Source organism: Nilaparvata lugens, chromosome 1 (assembly GCF_014356525.2).
Source record: "Nilaparvata lugens isolate BPH chromosome 1, ASM1435652v1, whole genome shotgun sequence".
Classification (NCBI taxonomy): Eukaryota; Metazoa; Arthropoda; class Insecta; order Hemiptera; family Delphacidae; genus Nilaparvata; species Nilaparvata lugens.
Genome location: NC_052504.1, coordinates 39,105,812 through 39,125,970, shown reverse-complemented (window position 1 = coordinate 39,125,970; position 20,159 = coordinate 39,105,812). Strand labels below are relative to the sequence as shown.

Here is a 20,159-nt window from a genome sequence, read left to right as displayed (position 1 = left end):
ACAAGCAGAGATATTTCAAGAATAATTTCAAAATGTCACTTTCAGATTTCATTACGAACTGCTTGTTAATAATCACTTTTCAATACTTCAATTACAACATATCAGCCTGATGTCAATGATTGAATGCTTTTAGCTTCTATTCATATTTGTGGGCGCTTCTGGACGCCAAGTCCTTTTTCGAAACTAGAGTGTGTGTTTCAACACTTGGCGCCCGAAAGAGCTCCACAAATGTGAGTAGAAGCTTTTAATCATAAAAATCAAAGGTCGTAATTGCTATTTCGTGATTAAAAAATTGGAAAGTAATTGAAAATGCATTCAAATTAAATACTTAAAAAAATATTAAAAAATATTCAATGATTATTTTAAAATTAATTGAATTTAAAAAATAATTTGAAAAATATATTTATTGCATAAAAAGTAACAAAATGAATAAATGTAGAGATCAAAAATATAAATTTCATATGGAGCCAATAGTAGTTTATCAAAATGCAAGTCAATAATGATCAATTGAGATCTTAGTACGATTGAGCATCATAGCGAACTGGAATAATTTCGAATATACAATCGCAAAAAATATACGCTCAATTTGTTGACAGATATCTGAGTGGTTTTATTTCCATATCTGATTGCCTTACAATTGAAAAAAATTCGTAAAGGCAAAATTCTTTATATATTCATTATAATATAAATAAAAAAATATATATATAAAGTATTATTTATTATTGATGCATTTAATAAGTGATCTGTATTAAAAAAATATAATTGAAAAGAGTTCAGGAGAGCTGCACTTCAACATGCATATTTTCAACAATAATTTTTGTAACCAGGGGCCTATTTCATGGAACTCACAGGGCCTGTATTACAGGTAACTTCCCTGTACTATAGTTGAAATAAAAATTGAATGTTTCATTGAATTTATAACTGTAAAACTATTAACAGGCGTTTCACCTACATTACAGGTACTCGTACATTTTAGAAAAGTTATACAGTGATTTGTTTCATATGGAGTGTGGCATGTATTATACAGGTCCTCCTGTAAATTAGATAAATTTTCATTATTGCTTGAAGCACCATAAAAGTTTTACAAGTATCGATTATTCAGTTGAAATATCTATTACTAGTGACTCCCTAAATTTCAGAACTCGCTCATGAACTATTGTAATCTTTGAAACCCGCAACTTTTATTAATACAGAGTTGGTGAAAATTATGAAAACAGCTGAATATTTCTTTTACAAGAATACTTATTTGACAGTAGGTTTCATCGGGAATCCTATTTGAAATGAATAATATTACTCTTGAAAAATTACTCTGTCGCTTAATCATCTTTGACCATCATATAAATCCAAATTCATTTTTTTATGAGAAGGTGGTCATGGAAATAGGCTACTTGATTTCGATACAGAGTTCCAAGAGAAAATGAATGGCAAAAACCGCACATCGATATCTCAACCCGTATCAGTTTGTTGATGCAAAAGTTGTAAATTATGTTTTACGGTATATTAACCAGCTGAAATAGTGTTAGCGCATGAAGGACTGTTTGTTTAATAGCTCCCAAATAGCCTCAGCTGATGTTATGAATGTATGAATTGGAAAACTGTAGTTATTGCACGCAATGAATTCTTCAGCTGACTAAATGATAAATCACAACAAATTTTTTTCTTATGCACTTTCAATGTTATTGTTATATCCTGAAAAAGGACGTAGGAGTGAGTCAATTTTGTTGCCTAACGAACTTGGCCTGTAAAAAGGTTCGAAGAATACGTGTTGACCTGTAAAAAGGTTCGAAGAATAAGTGTTCATAATTTGAAGCTGATTGATCAATTCTTTCTAAAGTTATTGTAGAACATACAAACAGACGGATAACGAATTTGGCTTTCAGTAAGTCGAAAGTGAGAACTCGCTAACGCTCGTTCAATAATTTACTATTGCATACATGTATTGCATTGATTGTAAATATAAAAATGGACAAAAAGCAACTCTACAGGTAAAGAAAAATTATTGTTCAATAAAAACAATATTAATAACTAAATGCAACTTGAAATATTTAGTATTTATCTGGACTTTCCTATGCTTTCATCAATAGCACAGCTGATATATCAGCGAACGAGTACTACAACCCGCGGTGCTAACTAGTAAGGCTTGGCGCTTGACAAGACGCATATTGGAACGAGACCAGCACTTGTGGCATGCGCTACTCAAAACTAGTTTTTTTTGTTTTCAGTTATTGATCATCGGCTTACAGATTTGCACAATATTTTACTGTGATAGGAATAAATAAAAGTCAGACCTAACAACGAATCAAGCCCACGGGTAGAGTTAAGATGCGCATGAAATGAAATGTAATTCCAGACTGAATTGATGACAACTTGTAGCATTTGACCTGGCGTCGAGACGAAAGGAGTCTTTATTCGTGTCGGTAGCTTGACTTGCTATTATAATTGATCATCTAAACAACGTGTAATGCTCGGCCTTCCAACTTGCATATTTTACTCGCACTTTAAACTGACAGCATTGATTGAATGGGAAGCATTAATATCATTTATAAGAAATAGTGACAAAGTAAAGTGAATCTCCCTAACCCCTAAATTACACACCTATGCAGTTAACCACTTCAAGTCTTCCTTTTGAAGCTACCACCAGTGAAGTAATACACCAGTTGGAACCGGTCCAATGTGCAACTTTCTCTGCTAAGCACCTTGCAAATAATATATACTCTTATCTTATTATTTATCTCCATCGACTTGATTCTATTACTAATGAGATGATAAAACTTCCAGACCTATTGCATGGGATTCGGCGGGATTCGAACCCGCAACCAGGTAGCACTAGCAGACTAAAGGATGCAACGCCTTAGTCAAATCGGCTATCTGGCCGAGTATAATAACAATAATATTTATTTCTAAAGCAAAAGTATTATTCAATTATTGGAATAATGAATATTATCAACCTAATCCATGGGTGTATTATTTACCTACTTTTCCCGTCAAACAATAATCTCCATATTAACTTTATTGACAAAAAAATAAAATAATTTTCAATGTAACAGAACAGCATGATACATAAGGATAATAAAATACCAGATTCTTGAATAAGATAAACTATTGAAATTACTATATTGAAATTACTTGGTATCAATGTAGGTATCTTCTACTTAATTATTTTTAAGTTTGGTAGATATCTAAATAGTAGAGGGTTTTTTTCTAAAAGGTTATAACAAACACAGATTTCTAATGATAATCGAAATTAGTGTGAGAAACAGTTTTTGGGCAGAATTTCACCAACCAATGTGATAATTTGAGAGTAAGTAGTAATTATGAATACTAAAACTGAAGCATAATCCATTGGAATTTTCAATTATCTTCTATGTCCTGCCATAATCACACTCCTATTGAATCAATCTTTTAAAAGATAATATTTCAAACGTAAATTATACGTTTAAAAGACTTAGTTAATTGAAGTGGAAGAATTATCATCGGTACAATGGACATAACTATAATTGAAGCCCCACATTTCAAATTTGAGTTTCGTTGTTCATAACAATGAAAACAAAAATCAGTATTTTTTCCCAACTTTATTAGATATAACACAATATACTCAGTCTATTAAATATCACGTCGGTCACATTACTAAAATAAAATCTAAATACAATAAACAGTTGATAAAAACCCAGTAGAAAAACTTGAAATATTTCCCAAATAATATAAGAATATAACATTGAAGTTTTATGCAAGGATGATTGTTTTACAGTATAATATTAATACGAAATATATACAAGTCAGTTGTACAGTATACGTTTTCTATAAAGGCAGAATATAATAATTATTAAGATATTCCGGTTTACACATTTTTGAAAAGAGTAAAAATAAGTTTTTATGAAGTTAACATTAGTTAATTAAGGAAAAACCAAACATAATTGAAAAATACTTGTTAATGAGTATTATAGATAGGCCTGGAACTATTGAACATATATGCAATAAATAACTGGATATTTAAAGCATACCAAGTATTTTGAGACCAACGAGGAAGGCTATTGAAGATTAAAAAAAATGTTGAAAAAACAAAAGGTAGTTTGAATATAATGAACTACCTACTTGAGAAGTGATGAAACTAGATTAAAATAAGCTAGATCAATAGCATGTATATTGTTAATTTATAAACTCATTTAATCAAAGCTTAAATCATAGTCTAATAAATATAATTAAATATCATAGTGAATAGAGTAAGTAACTTAGATTAGATCTGATACTTGAAGAAAATGCTAAAACAGTGTCATAATTATTGATTAGTACGGTATATAATCTATAACATTTAACAATATAAATATTACCTAATACCCATTTTTGGGACATGTCTAACTACTATCAAAATTGACTGGAGTATGCAATTTCTCCCTGTAAATATTTTTTCCTTAGTTGTAAACTCTTATCTTCTTCTATGACAATAATATTTTTTGTTTTTAATAACACTCATAGACTTTCCTGGCAGCTTAAACTCTCTACCATATTCTCATTCATCAGGAGCTAAATGAGGAATTAATTCATGAACATGATAGATATTCCAATATATTCTAAGGATTTGATGATTATTATATAGTATATTCCATTTAACGATTAAATTCCTATGTATAGATCCCAGATTTCAACGAGAAATAAAGACGTGACTGAATATACGACATAGAGTTTGGACAGGTTTATGAATTAACCGATCATAACATTAATTAGTCAAAAAGCAATAGAATAATTTTGGAGAAATGTAAATATTTTTTTCCATTTTCATTAACAGGGGCAAGCATATTCTCAGTTTTATTCTTTTTCATTATCTAAAATCATTTCTCATTTTAGATAAAGTCAGAAAAATAGAGACATATAAACAAATAAATAAACCTGAAGGCCAATTCACACAGAGCGGATATCGGGCAGGGACGAAGCGAGGACGTTTGTCCATGATGTCCATTTCAATATTATGTCATAATGGCATATTTATTTCTCATTGAAATATAATTATATCCCGGTCGAAAAGTTGCTGAAGAAGTGTCATTATTTTGGATTCAGTACGGTTCATCAGCCGGTTGGCTACTGACCAAGCCGCGCGAGTCGTCATTTGAAGAGTTCTCATTTCTGCCATACCGGTTTCTAACCATTGGAATCGACCACCAAACTTCATTGAATATTGCCATGCCAACAATAATGATGAAGAATCCGTAGACCTGGAACATTCCACAATGGAAAATGAATGGATTCACATTGATAATATGAGATGATATGAAATAATGGAAATCCAAAACAGTTATAAAAAAGAGTTGAACTTTACAAAAAAAAATGTGTAGGCAGAGGAATGCAAAGCTACAGTGAATCTGAAATATCAGTTGACAGTTCTGCTTTACATAGAATCTTCTAAATGTTAGGAATCAATTTCATCACTGTAATCAATTTATTGTTGAAATGACTTGAATAACTCACATTTCAAGATCAGTGCGTTTTGATTAACATGCAAATAATACTATAAACTGCTAAACTCTAGGTCCAGTTCCGAAATACCTGTCATCATTTTTTTGGTTGGGATCGATTTAGTATGTCATTTTGAACACAAAATCACTAGAAATAAACGGCAGTCACTCATCATAAATTAAAAAATATAATTAGTTCTACTAACCTCACTTGTTCACGACATTCCAAACACCTCTAATATATTAGATTAGGAAAGCTTAGGTCAGGAAAGCTTAGTTTAGAAAAGCTTATGTTAAAAAGTTTTGGTTACGAAAGCTTGGGTTAGGAAAAGCTTAAAAAATTTGATGACAGGTATTTCGGCATTGGACCTAGAATTACACCCAAAATTACAACAGGAAATCGAGGAAAATTTTAAAACCGTTTCAGATTGTTTGTCACTGTTGATAGGGAAAAAGAAAAGATGATGGATGACTTTTAGAAGAATTATGGCCATTGGTTTGCTCTGGACTTTGATGAGCCTTTTAGATAGATAGATAGATAGATATAATTATTGATAATTCTTACAAGGCCATTGCCTATGGTAACATTTACAAAAATTTACAATAAAATTAAATCAAACTTAAGAGATAAATAATTATTTAACAGTTCTGCATCAGTATAATCAATTAAAAATACAGTATCAAAGCCTTTTAGGTTGGCTCTGAGATAATTCTAATTATGTATAACATTGCTAGTGTGCCACAAGTTATAGTGATTCTAAACAGTCACATGGGAATCTGATCACGTGTAGGGACTTACAAGAAAAACAGGCGATTGGAGTCAATGTTCTTGTAACCTGGTTTGACTAATTTAAAATTTTTATTAATTTTAAAACAAGATTTTATGAATTTGAATCTCTTTGTCTGATCAATGTAGAGTGATTCCAATGAAATAGACAAACTGGGAATTTATGACTCGATGCAATAATGGAATAAATTGAGAATGATCTGACTGATAGTAAAATGGTATCAAATAATTATCAAAATGATAATGCCAAGATAAGAAGGGTATTTCTATCTCACGACCTAGAATATCAGAGATGAATAGTTGAAAGCAACAGACTGTCGGAAGCAGCATTGTTTGGTGCCTCAAGGAAGTCACACATAGGGTGTGTGCACAGGTAACTAGGGTGTGCAGGTTACGACATGCATTAGGGTATGCATAAGTGAGAATATCAGGAGCAAGTGAGGGTGTCACTAGCTCGAAAGGGACTCCAGTCCTCAGCATGTAGCTGAGAGGAAGCGCAACTGTCCGGAACTACAGAAGCATGGCTATCTGGCAGGGAGGAAGTGTGTCTTTTTCCTACAGATACCTTGAAAAGTGAGCATTTCTGCACTGATCGCAGGCCGCAAAGAATCACTTTTCCGCTCTAGTGCGCAAAGTATTACTTTGCGTACTCCAGATTTGCAGCATGACAACGCAAAATAGTTAGTAGGTTATATGGAGCACCAGTGCAGGAAAATCAAAATTAAGTTGGTAACACTGACTGTGGTATAGTGAGGTCCACGTTATAATATGGCAGTGGAGAACGACGTTGCCTATTTATTTTTTGCCTTGATTAATTACATTTTTATTCAATTTTAAATAAATGAAGGTTTTTATTAATAATAAAATTACACAGAAAAACATTTGATGGATTTCAGGGAATTTTACCCATAATTACCCACTTTTCATATTCAATGGTAGCTGTAGGAAAAATTTAATGTGAAATACTTCTGACTACAGCACTGAAATTTTTGTAAATACAATAAGAATACCATTTTGACAAATAACACTCGTTAAAATACTAGTTATAGTTGAACACAATGTATGACAGTAGACAGTATGAAAGTATAATCCTTGATTTGAGGAGGATTAATATTATTGTAATGTATACTTCTTTACTCTACTCGGAAAATATTATGTACCTTATAAAATAAAGGTATCTCAAATTTATAAACTTCTATGTATATATGTAATTATTTTTAATAGCAACGTCAATGTTAAACCAACACCACCAATTTATGAGGAGATGCCTAGTTTAGTGTTGTTAATGTGGTTAATAAAATTTTTATGCGTACTATTCTAGAATATAACAGTAACAAATGCTATTCTATGGAGCAAATCACGAACTATGAACTCAAGAATTATTCAGTGATATAAGGCATTCATGAATTAATAATAATAATAAAAGATGAGCAATGATATAATATTCATGAAGCAAAAATTGGAATCTGATAGTGTTATTTTCACAAACAAAACTATGAAATATAAGTATACTTATTTATAGTTTCTAATGGGACTGATAAAATTATTCTTATTTTATCTTGATCTTGATTTTATTTTGAGTTATTAGGATAGATGACTAATAATTATTGGTATTTATTGAATTATGAATAAGATGCAAAACTTCATAACTTTATAATAAGGGAATTGAATCTTAAATGGGGGAACATTTATATATGTAATTCTTCAAAAAAGATCCTCCAGAGTTTCCTACCCGTTAATACTTGACGGTAAAGTTTTATAAAGAGCTATGTTGGCAGTACTGACTTGCCTGGTTACTTTGATCTTCGCTATAGCTCATTTTTAAACAAGTTTTAATTTATCAAGAAAGTATATTTCGCCTCATATTAGTGTTTTGAAATAAGTTGCCAAGTGTTCTTATTCGAGTGAGCAGTTAATTTTTGTTGTGAAATCTATTCCGAATTTATCATGTTTAGCTTCTTACAAACTAACCTATTTCTTGAATGGTAGAGCAGTGAATTTTTCAAAACTCTCAACTCTCTAAGTTTCAATTCAGGACTTGTTGTTGCTGACTTCTACTAGTGATTGTGATTCTTATCGATGACTGACGTGTTCACTTTGACATTAAAGTTTAGCTTCAGAAGCCGGTAACCTAAAAAAGATTTTTGAGCGGGAAACCGAGTTTATCGTAACCCGTTAGCTACGAAACAGCTGTTTTTGACAGTTCTAGAATGACTTTGCAACAGTTTATATTTTTCTAGATAACACTCAGCCTAGATACTCAACTGACACTGACATATCTCTGCAAGCTTGACTAAGCGGTACTATAATATTATAATTATTTATTAATTATTATAAAAATAAAGTCATTTGAAAAGACATTAATCAGCAGTAAAACCCTTATAACTATTAATTTACTACCAATAATATGAATAGTGACGTTGATACGGCTGGTGATATGCTGCTTTCCACTAGCTTATCTTCAAATGAGCTTGACAGTGATTTCCTAGGATTCGAGGAAGTGAGAGATAAGGACATAGAGATAATTTCCCTTAAATCTCAAATATTTGAACTTGAATTCAAACTTGAAGCAAGAGATTATTTGTATCACGAAATTAACGAACTAAATTCTACTGTAACTAAAATGAAAACAACAATTGAAGTACTCAATGCAGATAATAGTTTCTTAAGAGATAAGAATGATACTTTAGAGGCTGAACTTGCGGATCTCAGAAACTTTTATTCTCCTGGTGATACTCAACGGATTGGGAAATCATTAGATAATATTAATAATGTTTCAATTGATACTGCTAATTATTTTGATATTTTGTCAGATCTAGGAAATAAATCTCAATACACAGTAAATAGGAATGAGAAACGAGATAAAAGGGCTACGTATAATAACAGAAAAAAGTCAACAGTGAAAAATAAGAAGAAAATTGTAAATAAAGTTTTAGTGCTGTCTGACAGTCATGGGAGGGACATTGGATGGGAGTTGAATGAGCAGGTGAAAGAAAGTGGGTTTGAGGCAACGGTTATATCGAAACCAGGAGGTACTTTTAACGAAGTGACGCGGGATATTGACATGCTCACAAAAGACTACAATGTAAATGACAGTGTGGTAATTTTAGCAGGTACTAACGACGTGGTTAATAAAACAGTGCAGCCTACAAACTTAGACCTAAGTAGAATAAGGAAAATTTCTAAACGCTCTAAAGTAGTCATATTATCCATCCCATTTAGGTATGATAAACCATTAATGAATATCAATGTTAATAAGCTCAACGCATGGATGGCTGATGAAATTACAAATATACCTAACACGAAGATCATTGATCTGAACAATTTTGACATCACTGATTATACGCAGCATGGCTTGCATTTAAACAAACAAAAAGGTAAACCAAAATTAGTAAAATTGTTGATGTTGAAAATCATATCTTGGAAATGAAAAATAACACTGATTATGCAGGTAGGCCTGTATCCAATATTCCAATAATAAATTGTGGAATGGCCGAGGGTATTGATAGGAGTAGATTAGACTCGATAGGACACATGAGAGAAGAAGTGGAGTCAAATGGGCAAACTACAGGTGATAAAGGTAATGAAAATGTATCTGCTGAGCTGAATGAAAATGTCTCGCTATTGTTAGGACAAACACCTCAATTTGGTGCTATGATGAATATGAGTACATCTAGTTTAAACTATTTAGTTCAAAAAGGAGAGTTGCCAACCTAAAACATTTTAAATTGAATCAAGACAAGAAAACTAGAATTAAGAGTTATAGAGTAAAAAATGTGAATTGTAAACTAAAGAATGGGTTAGTAATCTTCCATCAGAACATACAGCATTTGGAGTCTCGAATTGATGCACTAATTATTACATTACAGGAAATCAAACCAGACATAGTTATTGTGACTGAACATGAATTAAATGAAAATGAAATTCAAAAAATTAAAATACCAGGATATTATTGTAAGTGTTGGTATGTAAGGAAGTCTTTTAGGGGGGTGGAGTATTGATATTAGTATCTGATAGACTAATCGAATGCAGAAACATCATGACTAAGAGAATAAATGTTATAAATGAAGATAAGATTTTTGAGACATGTACAATCGAAATAGAAATATATAACAAGAAATATATTGTAGCTGGATTTTATAGAACTCCATCAGAAAATATTGATATGTTCCTGGAAAAATTTAATCGATTTTTAATAAAGATCTGTAAGATTAATAAAAATGTACTAATAGGGGGAGACTTCAATGTCGATGTTTTGAGGGAGGGTAGAAAGAAAACTGATTTTATCAATGTAATAAATATGCATGGATTAAAATATACCGTAGATATACCCACTAGAATAACTGACTCATGTGAATCGGCAATTGATAATTTCATCACCAGTCTTAACAAAAGGGATATTCTTGTGGAGTGTTTAATTACGGCACTCTCGGATCACGATGGGCAAATTTTCAATATATTAGATGTAAATAATAAGCTTAAAAGTAAAGGAGTTATTAAAATGGTTAGGAGGTATGAAAATGATCAAATTACTTGTTTTAAGAATGACCTAGCCACAATAGACTGGACTGAGCTCTATTTGAGTCCTGTTGAGAGTAAATTCACTTATTTTTACAATTCACTAAAGTATTATTTTAATTGGCATTTTCCTCTAAGTAGAATTGTGAAGAAGAGACTTAAAAATAAGTGGATTGATGTTGAAGTTGTCAATGAGCACGAAAATCTCATACAAGCTAATAGATTATTTAGGACAAATAAAAGTGATATCAATTTAAAGGAAAATTTAAAAGCTCATAAGAAACGCTTTAGAAAAACTATTAAATTAAAGAAAACTAAACACATTGAAGCTAAACTAAAAAATTCAACAAATGTAAATAAAACAATTTGGCATATAGTGAATACCGAAACACAAAACAAAAATGATAAGGTTTGCAAGAATATTTTACTCAGGAATAACAATTTAGTTATAGATAATCCCTATGATGTCGCAAATATGCTTAACACTAATTTTGTAGAAATGGTCGATACTCATGTTGTACCGAATCTAAGCAAATCTGGCACACCAATAAATGATAGAGCTACATATCACAGATTTCAAGTTTATCTCCAAAACAATTGATGAAGAGACATTGTCCAATATCATCGATTCAATTAAACCAAAGTGGTCAGCAGGGTATGATGAAATTCCCATGAGAATTATAAAAGAAGCTAAATCATTCCTAATTAAGCCTCTGCTACATGTAATTAACGCGTCACTCATACTTGGTAAGTATCCAGATGAACTAAAAGTATCAAAAGTGATACCAGTGTTCAAAAAAGGAGATCCTTACGATCCTTTAAATTATAGACCTTTAGCAATTCAACCTTCAATAGCAAAAATATTTGAAAAAAGTATGCTGATAAAGCTTATTAATTATTTTGAAACAAACAAATTACTAGACACGGAACAACATGGTTACAGAAAAAACAGGTCTACAACGACTGCCTTGATAGAGTTTATTGAAAATATTTTAGAGAAATTGGACAAAGGGTACAGCATTGTTGGCACCTTCCTAGATTTAACAAAAGTATTTGACTCTGTAGATCACAGAATATTATTAAAAAAACTAGAAACTTATGGAATTTGTGGAAAAGAGCTCAACTGGATGGAATCATATTTGGTGGGTCGAAGTCAATATGTAAATATAAAGTATTGTGATAAAAATAAAGTAAGTGATATTAAATCTAGTTTAAGGTACATGAACTACTCTGTTCCGCAGGGATCTGTTTTGGGGCCATTTTTGTTCCTTTGCTATTTGGGGGATTACCAAAATATGCGAAAGATGTAATTGAAAATACTAAATTTTGTATGTACGCTGATGACATTAGTTTAAGCATATTCGACAAAGATTTGGATATAATCGAAGAAAAATGTAATGACACAATATTGCTTTTAAAAAACGTTTTAAGTAAAATGAACCTTTTATTAAATAATGATAAAACGAAATTTGTACATTCCACCTGTAGAAATCCCAAAAGAAAAAGTACACTGAAGCTAAATAACCTAAATAACATAAAATTTTTAGGCGTAGATCTAGATAACAAACTCAATTGGGAAGAGCATGTATCAAGAGTATGTAAAAAAGTAAGTACAGGAATATTTGCACTAAGAAGGCTGGCACCCATTTGTAATTTATTAACTTTGAGATCCGTGTATTATGCCACTGTCCACTCTCATATTTCATATGGCATTGAGATTTATGGTGGGACTAGTGCATTTAACTTGAATAGGATATTAAAACTCCAAAAAGAAGCAGTAAGAAAAATATTCAATTTAAATAGACAAGAGTCGTGCAGGACATTTTTTAAAAAGTTAGAATTAATGACTGTGTATGGACTTTATATTTATAAAACAATATTACACGTGAAAAAAAATGAAGACAAATTCCCCAGGCAAACCAGTGTGCATGACTATAATACAAGAAATAGGAACAACTTTATTATCAAAGAACATAGTAAAGAGAAGTACAAACAAAGCCCGACCTATATGGGCATCAAATTCATCACTTACCTTCCTACTAAGATTAATCATGAAAAAGATATTACAAGGTTTAAAAACAAACTGAAAAAGTATATCGTGGAATTAGAATTATACAGTTATGAAGAATTTTATAGTGCCAACTCATTATGTATTTAGACTACCTATTGTTGATGTATTTTGTTTTTTACTTGTATTTATTTTATTATTTTGAAAATAATAAAGAAAGACGCATTCATGTACATTTTGATGTATGTTTTGAATAAAGAGATTGATTGATTGATCATGTGAAGCAATACTATGATATAGATCAATTCACATTAGTTTAATTTTACAAAAAAAAAAAAATAGTCACTTACCTAACAGAGGAACAAGAAGTAGGGGCTTGTTGAGGACTTGGGTGTAAGCTTGGTGAAGATCTTCGATTGTTCCATTTGGATTGTTCTGGTAGGGTTTGGGAACATGAATGTTATTCAAAGGTAACAGGAGAAGAACAGTAAACAGAAGACCGAAGAGTCCTGAAATTACCAAAATAATAAAAATATGTATTACAAGCATTTTCAGAATAATAATAATCTTCAAACTATGACCAACAAGCTTTATCTATAAATTAGATTTTCCTTACTTCTAGTTCCACAGTTATTTTACGCCTTCAAAGTGAAAATAATCACATACACCTTTATTCATATATACAGGTGTATAACACCTGTGTTACAACCGTTTCGATAAAGATGGGTTTTGGGAAACAGCTGATACATTTTATTTATTTACCTAAACGGATGCAGATAGGTATGCGCACTCCAATTGAAAACAATGCATCAAAATTTGAGCAAAGTTATTATTTAATATAATAATCCGATCCGTCCGATGCGTGCCGTCCGTCCGATGACGATCTGTGTGCGTCTACCTTAAGTGTCACTTTTTCTCTCTCGGGACGAAAAAACAGATAAACTCCCTAGAACGTACAAGTAACTCCATTTAAATAAGATGGGAAGCATTTCTATTTTAATAACTTACATTTGAAAATATGTTAGAAGGACTAAGCTCAGATGAGGAAACATAATAGAGGTGTCTGTCATTGAGTCAACTGAATGCAATACCTCAACCAGACATTTGATCAACTCATGAAGTATATGTTTGTATGATGTTACATACTTGATATTAGTAGACTTTATTAGTATAAATAAAATTTATACATATTTTATTCTATTCAAAATACTAGCAAACATATTCATCTTCAATTCAAATCTGAAACGCGCGAACTGGAGCAGCCTTTTTTGATAGACGGCCAGCTGATAATTGTTACAACTTTTGCCGATAGATAGCGCAATCGGCAGTGCCAGACGACCGGTTTTTAGTTTTTAAATTTCAGGTTATTATGTGTAAAATAAAACATTGTCACCAGAACATGAGTTATTAATTATTATTCGTAGTAAAACTATTTGATTTGCAGTTTCTGTAAATGTAGGTGGAGGAAAAATTTTGTGTACATCACGAGTGAAAAATGTTTCTTCTCCCCCAGGAAAATTGTTGCCCTCGGCTTCGCCTCGGACTTCAAACTTTTCCCTTAATGAGAAAAAACAGTACTTTTCACTCTAGATACAAATAACTATTTTCTTCTTATGATGGCCCGTATGTAGTGACTTGGTTTGAACAGAGAAATGTAAGCTGTTCTTTTAAGCCCCGAATGAAGAAGGATAAATAATGCAATCATATCCACAAGTAAATTTGGTTTAGCATTAAACGTAGATAGTGCACATGGCTCTAAGTCAATGACATATGCGAGAGTAATAAGGTAAGGGTACAGTAACTATATTACAGTAATATAGTTACTGTAGGTAAGGGATGATACAAATAGTGAGAAGAATGAAATCTAATACATAAGGAATGGCAATCGAACTCAAGACCGTTTTGGCGATAGCAGACTGAAGTAAGTTGCTAGTTGCATACAACTAGGCTAAGTCGGCTAGACAAATACTGTATTATACAATGGGTTAAAAGTCCGAGAACGGCTTAACATCTCATACATAAAGGTAATTTGTCGGTGGGTGTGATTGGGGATCCTACTCAAATTGAAAATACTAATTTACTATGACTTCAAAAATCTGGTCTGCCATTTTGAATGCAAACACTATATTTTTTGAATAGGAAGGTGGTCATGCAATACATGATTTCGATAAGAAATTTCAAGAAAAAATAAAAGGCAGAAACCGCATATTGATATATCAAACCATTTCGAAGATATTCACATCATTAATCAATACTATTCAAAGCAGAAAATACTACTTTACTATGACTTTAAAAATGTGGTACGCCATCTTGGATCCGCCATTTTGAAAGTAATTTAATTTTTTTAAATGAGAAGGTGGTCATGAGATACATGATTTCAATGCGGAATGGCGAAAACTTCACATCGATATCCCAAACCGTTTGGAAGATATTCACATTATTTATCAATACCACTAAATTTCTGATTTGCATGATATTGATTTATAATGCGAATATTTTCCAAACGGTTCAAGATATCGTTGTGTGGTTTTCGCCATTCATTTTGTCATGAAATTCCTTATTGAAATCATGTATCACACGACCACCTTCCTATTAAAAAAATAAATTTGCTCTTAAAAATGGCAGATTCAAGATGGCGAACCAGATTTTTAAAGTTTCAAATTCAAATTTATTTCTCAAAAAACATACACAATTATAATAATATAATATTATAACATCTAAAAATAATACAAGAAAAATACTATTAAATATATAAAATGATCCCAAAACTGCAGTATATTTTTTTATGTCCATCTATGTTTGAGGAGTAGCCTACAAGGTAGAACCTGTGCGTAGACCTAAGTTAATCAGTAATATATTTATTCAATATAAACTAAGAAATTAAACAAAAATAAGAACAAAGATTAGTGGAATTTACACACAAATATAATTTTGTAGATTAAATTAGATAGAAGTTAGTAACACACAATAATTATTATTCTATGATAAAAAAAACAAAACATAAAAACAAGAAACAGTTGGTGCTTAGAAGATTTTTTCTTCAGTTTTATTTGATCTTATCCATTCCTCAATCTCGCAATTTAGTTTTTTGCTCCGGCTTGTATTGGCAACAAAATGAGTAGGACCAAGATTTATTATCCTCTGTGATAAGTAAGTGAATTGTCTTCTACATACATGCAAATCCATCCTGTCTTGATGGAATGTTTCTCTAATAGGACGTAAATTTAAATTCAAGTTTCTTTCACGAAGAAGAAATTTTTTTTATTCTTCTTAATAATTATATATTATCAAGTTTTTTATGTTCAGCTGTCGAACAGTTAGTACTTTGAATTCATTGAAAAGATCGCTTGTAGGATAAAGTCTGGGTTTGCCTAGAACAATTGTTTTAATAATATATTTTTGAACTATGAAAAGTTTTTCAAAATGTGTGTTCAAGGCTCCACCCCAAGCTCTTATTCCATATTGTAAAACAGCTTGTGCATAAGAGAAGTAGATTAATTGAGCTATCTTCAAGTTATTTAGTTCTCTAATTTGATGAAATTTATATATTAGAAATTTTATTTTTAAACACATGCTGTTTATATGAATGTTCCATCTCAGATATGGATCCAACAGTATTCCCAGGTATTTTACTTGGTCCTTTTTTTCGAATTTCAGGACAAAAGCAGTGATTTGTTGATTGTTGACAATTGCAGTTTACTTGGTGTATTTTAATACTTTCTATTTCATGAGGTTGTGTTTGAGCATTGGGTGAGAAAGTCATGAATACGCTTTTAGAAGCATTTAAAGTAAGCAGATGTTCATCGAGCCATGATTGTGCTACTCTGAGACCATTTTCTGCGCTAAGGCGCACGTCCTCCCAGGAATTGCCAGTAAAAGTGAGAGCGGTATCATCAGCAAAGGATACGATTGAGCAGTTCCAAATGTCAACTTTAAAAAATCATTAATATAAATTTGGAAAAGTATTGGTGATAAAAACAGTGCCTTGAGGCCGACCATATTCAGTAAGTTTTTTATTAAAATACTTGATAAAGTATTCAGCGTAAGTAGTTGATACCGTTCAGTTAGATAACTATTGAATAGTTTGAGAGGTGAGCCTCTGATTCCAAGTTGTTCCATCTTCTCTAATAATCTTGACTGAGATACAGTGTCAAAAGCATTTGCCAAGTCTAAGAAAGTTGTTGAAGTTTTCTTTTTACTGTTGAAGTTTTCAATTATTCTTTCCAAAAAGTCGGATATTGCATCTTCTGTTGATATGCCACTATTAAATCCATATTGATTTCTATTGATAATTCTATGTTTATTCAAATAACTTACTAGTCTCTTTTTTATAATTTTCTCCATTATTTTAGCTAAATTATTTATTAATCTTATTGGGCGATAATTTGAGGGGTTTGATTTATCACCTGATTTATAAAGAGGAACAACTTTAGCAACTCCAGGAGAAGAGTTACTTCTGAGAGAACTGATTGTGTCTATTATTTCATCATTGTTTGTATCAGCCAAATAAAATGAGTTGAATGAGGGGATTGACGAATCGGCATGAGTACGTTGTCTAGGGCTGTTATTTATTATTTTATTAGCATATAATTGACCTACATGCGTGAAATGGTGGTTTAGAACTTCGGGATCTATATTGGGTATTTTTTTTATCTCGTTTTATATTCAATAGATCATTGATACACTCCCATGTCTTTTTCGAATTGTCTCTGCTTTGGAGTAGTATATTATTATAGTAGTCATACTTAGATGTTTTTGTCATGTTGTTTAATGTGTTTCTGTAGTTTTTATATAGTGATTTGAGAAAGTTGTTTTGAGGCTGTTTTTTTATTTCTGATGCATTTTATCTCGTTTTCAGGATTAAGTTATTAATCCTGCAGTTATACAAGGCTTGAGAGGCTTTAGTTTGTGTGGTACAATTTTTATTTGGGTTGCATTTCCAATCTCAGTGGATAATGCATCAACGAATAATTCAACAGCATTTTCAATATTTAAATCAAGTTGTGATGCAACTTCGGACCAATTGTACTTCTTAAGATTATTTATCAAATCATGGTAGTTTATAGATTTTCTAGTGTTAACACTTTGTTCAGTTCTACCAGTATTTTTTCCAAGACCAATGTTTATACAAGTCAGATAGTGATCAGTAATACTTGTTTTCATTATTGATCCAATAATAGACTCACAAGCATCGTTTGTTTTTCTGTAAAATATGAGATCAATACATGATTGGGATCCGTTTATTTCTCAAGTAGGTTTATTAATGTAAGATTTAAAACCATTTGATGACAAAAGATTGAAATATTCATTAACATAGTTTGTGTTACTGTTTATATCTATGTTTGTATCACCGATGATTATCATGTTTTGACTATTTTCATGTTTCAAGTAATCAATGAAATCATTCAGACTATTGAGAAAAATTTGCAAATTAGAAGAAGGTGAACGGTAAATAGTAACTATTGTGAATTTAATATTTTCATCAGGTATACTGACACTCAGTATTAGAGAATTACATTCGAGTATAAGAAATTTATGTTCTCAACATTGAATGTGTTCCTAGTAAAAATACAAACTCCATCGCATTTATTCAGTCTACCTGGTACACTATGAATTGAATAATCATTCAAACTGTAATTAATTGTGCTATCGTTAATCCAAGTTTCACTAAGAGCTATAAAATCAAATTTAGTATCACAATTTCCTAGAATATAATTATGCTAAGTTATCAAAGTTTCTATTCATACTTCTTATATTCATGTGACAAATATTCACAAATCTACAAGGCTCAGTGGTATAATTTTGCGGTTTGAAATTGAAAATATCATCTACTTGAATTGTATTGTATGACTCAACTGAGATTTCATTTTCAAAATTATTTATTAAATCACTCGTCATATTCATAGAGTAAAAATAAATAAATCACAATAAGGTAAAAGGCTCCAAAAACTACTCTGTTAAACAGTAGTGAAAAATGAGAGTCGATTGTTTTTGATATGTGATGAGCCAGCAAAATGTTATGTTTTCGTATTTCTGTTTGAATGACACAATTTCGAGTTGGCTCTTAATAAGTGTAGTGATAGAAAAGGTTTTTGACCTCTGCTCTAAATACAGAATTTTATTGGCCTTAGTCTGTTTTATCTATTAAACTTTGAATTGCTCTAATATAGCAGGGACAAGTTGTATCATTTACTAGATGTTTATCATCCTTTTTATTGTTCTCTGCAACCGAGGTTAGCAATAATTTCAATGAGTTCTTTGCCTCTGTGGGAAAGCGCTTGGCTGATTCTTTAACTCCCCTTGGCGAGCCAGAAATAAACGATTCCGATCATGCTGTTGGTTCTGTGTTCGAGTTTCGACTTGTCACGCGAGAAGATCTCATGCAGGTGATCGGTAGCATGAGAGGTAATAGCGCCCCAGGCCATGATCGTATTCCAGCAAGAGTAATCAAGGACAATATTCATACCCTAATTGATCCTATTCTTCACCTAATTAACTCAAGTATTCAGACAGGTAAATTTCCGGACATGCTCAAAATCTCAAAGGTAATACCCATCTATAAGTCAGGTTCAAAAAATGATTACACCAACTACCGTCCCATTTCTCTTCTGCCTATTATTTCTAAGATTCTTGAAAAATGTGTAAAGACCCAGTTAATGCAGTACTTGGACCAAAATAATATTCTATCCACATCACAGTATGGTTTCCAAAAATCTAAGAACTCTTCTGATGCTTTATTCGACCTATCAAAATATATAGCTGATAAAGTAAAAATAAGAAGCAAATTAATGATAACTTATCTTGATCTTGCTAAAGCCTTTGATTCTGTTGATAGGGAGAAGCTATTGTTCAAACTTGAAATGGTTGGGATCAAGCAGACTGCTCTACAATGGTTTAAGAGCTTCCTACAGAACAGGACACAATATGTCCAGATCAATGACAGTGGAAGTGGTTTGGAAAAGGTTGATTATGGCGTTGTGCAGGGAAGTACCCTTGGGCCAATTCTCTTCCTAATCTATATTAACAATCTCCCATTGCTTGACATTAATAGTAAAATCTTTCTATTTGCTGATGATACAGCTGTAGTATCATCAGGAAAACAGTGGGACGATGTATTCAAAAATGCTACTTCTGATTTGGCCAGAATAAAGAGCTGGTTCGACCATAACTCCTTAACCGTTAATATAGATAAAACCAAATACATGCCCATCACAACCCGTAACCAGCAAGATCCAGAGCCAAGAGACTTAATACTTCATTCGTGCAGAGATCCAACATCAACTGTCTGTAATTGCTCAAAACTAGAAAGAGTAAATAAGTACAAGTACTTAGGTATTATAGTTGATAGTGGTTTGAGTTGGGGTCCGCATATCCAGTTTGTGAAGCAGAGACTTAGAAG

The 20,159-nt window shown here is 31.6% G+C and overlaps 1 protein-coding gene across 3 annotated transcripts in view; it reads right to left on the bottom strand.

Annotated features, from left to right (window-relative positions):
- Nucleotides 1-20,159, bottom strand: part of LOC111064611 (solute carrier family 35 member F6) — a 51,489-nt gene that overhangs the window by 4,041 nt on the left and 27,289 nt on the right. For 2 of the 3 annotated variants that reach the window (XM_039433269.1, XM_039433285.1), the window contains exon 7: nt 13,111-13,269. In XM_039433269.1, coding sequence (XP_039289203.1) covers nt 13,111-13,269 — 159 coding nt within the window. Of the gene's footprint in view, nt 1-391; nt 1,034-13,110; nt 13,270-20,159 lie in introns of those variants that run through there. The other variant, XM_039433278.1, reaches the window with a different exon arrangement.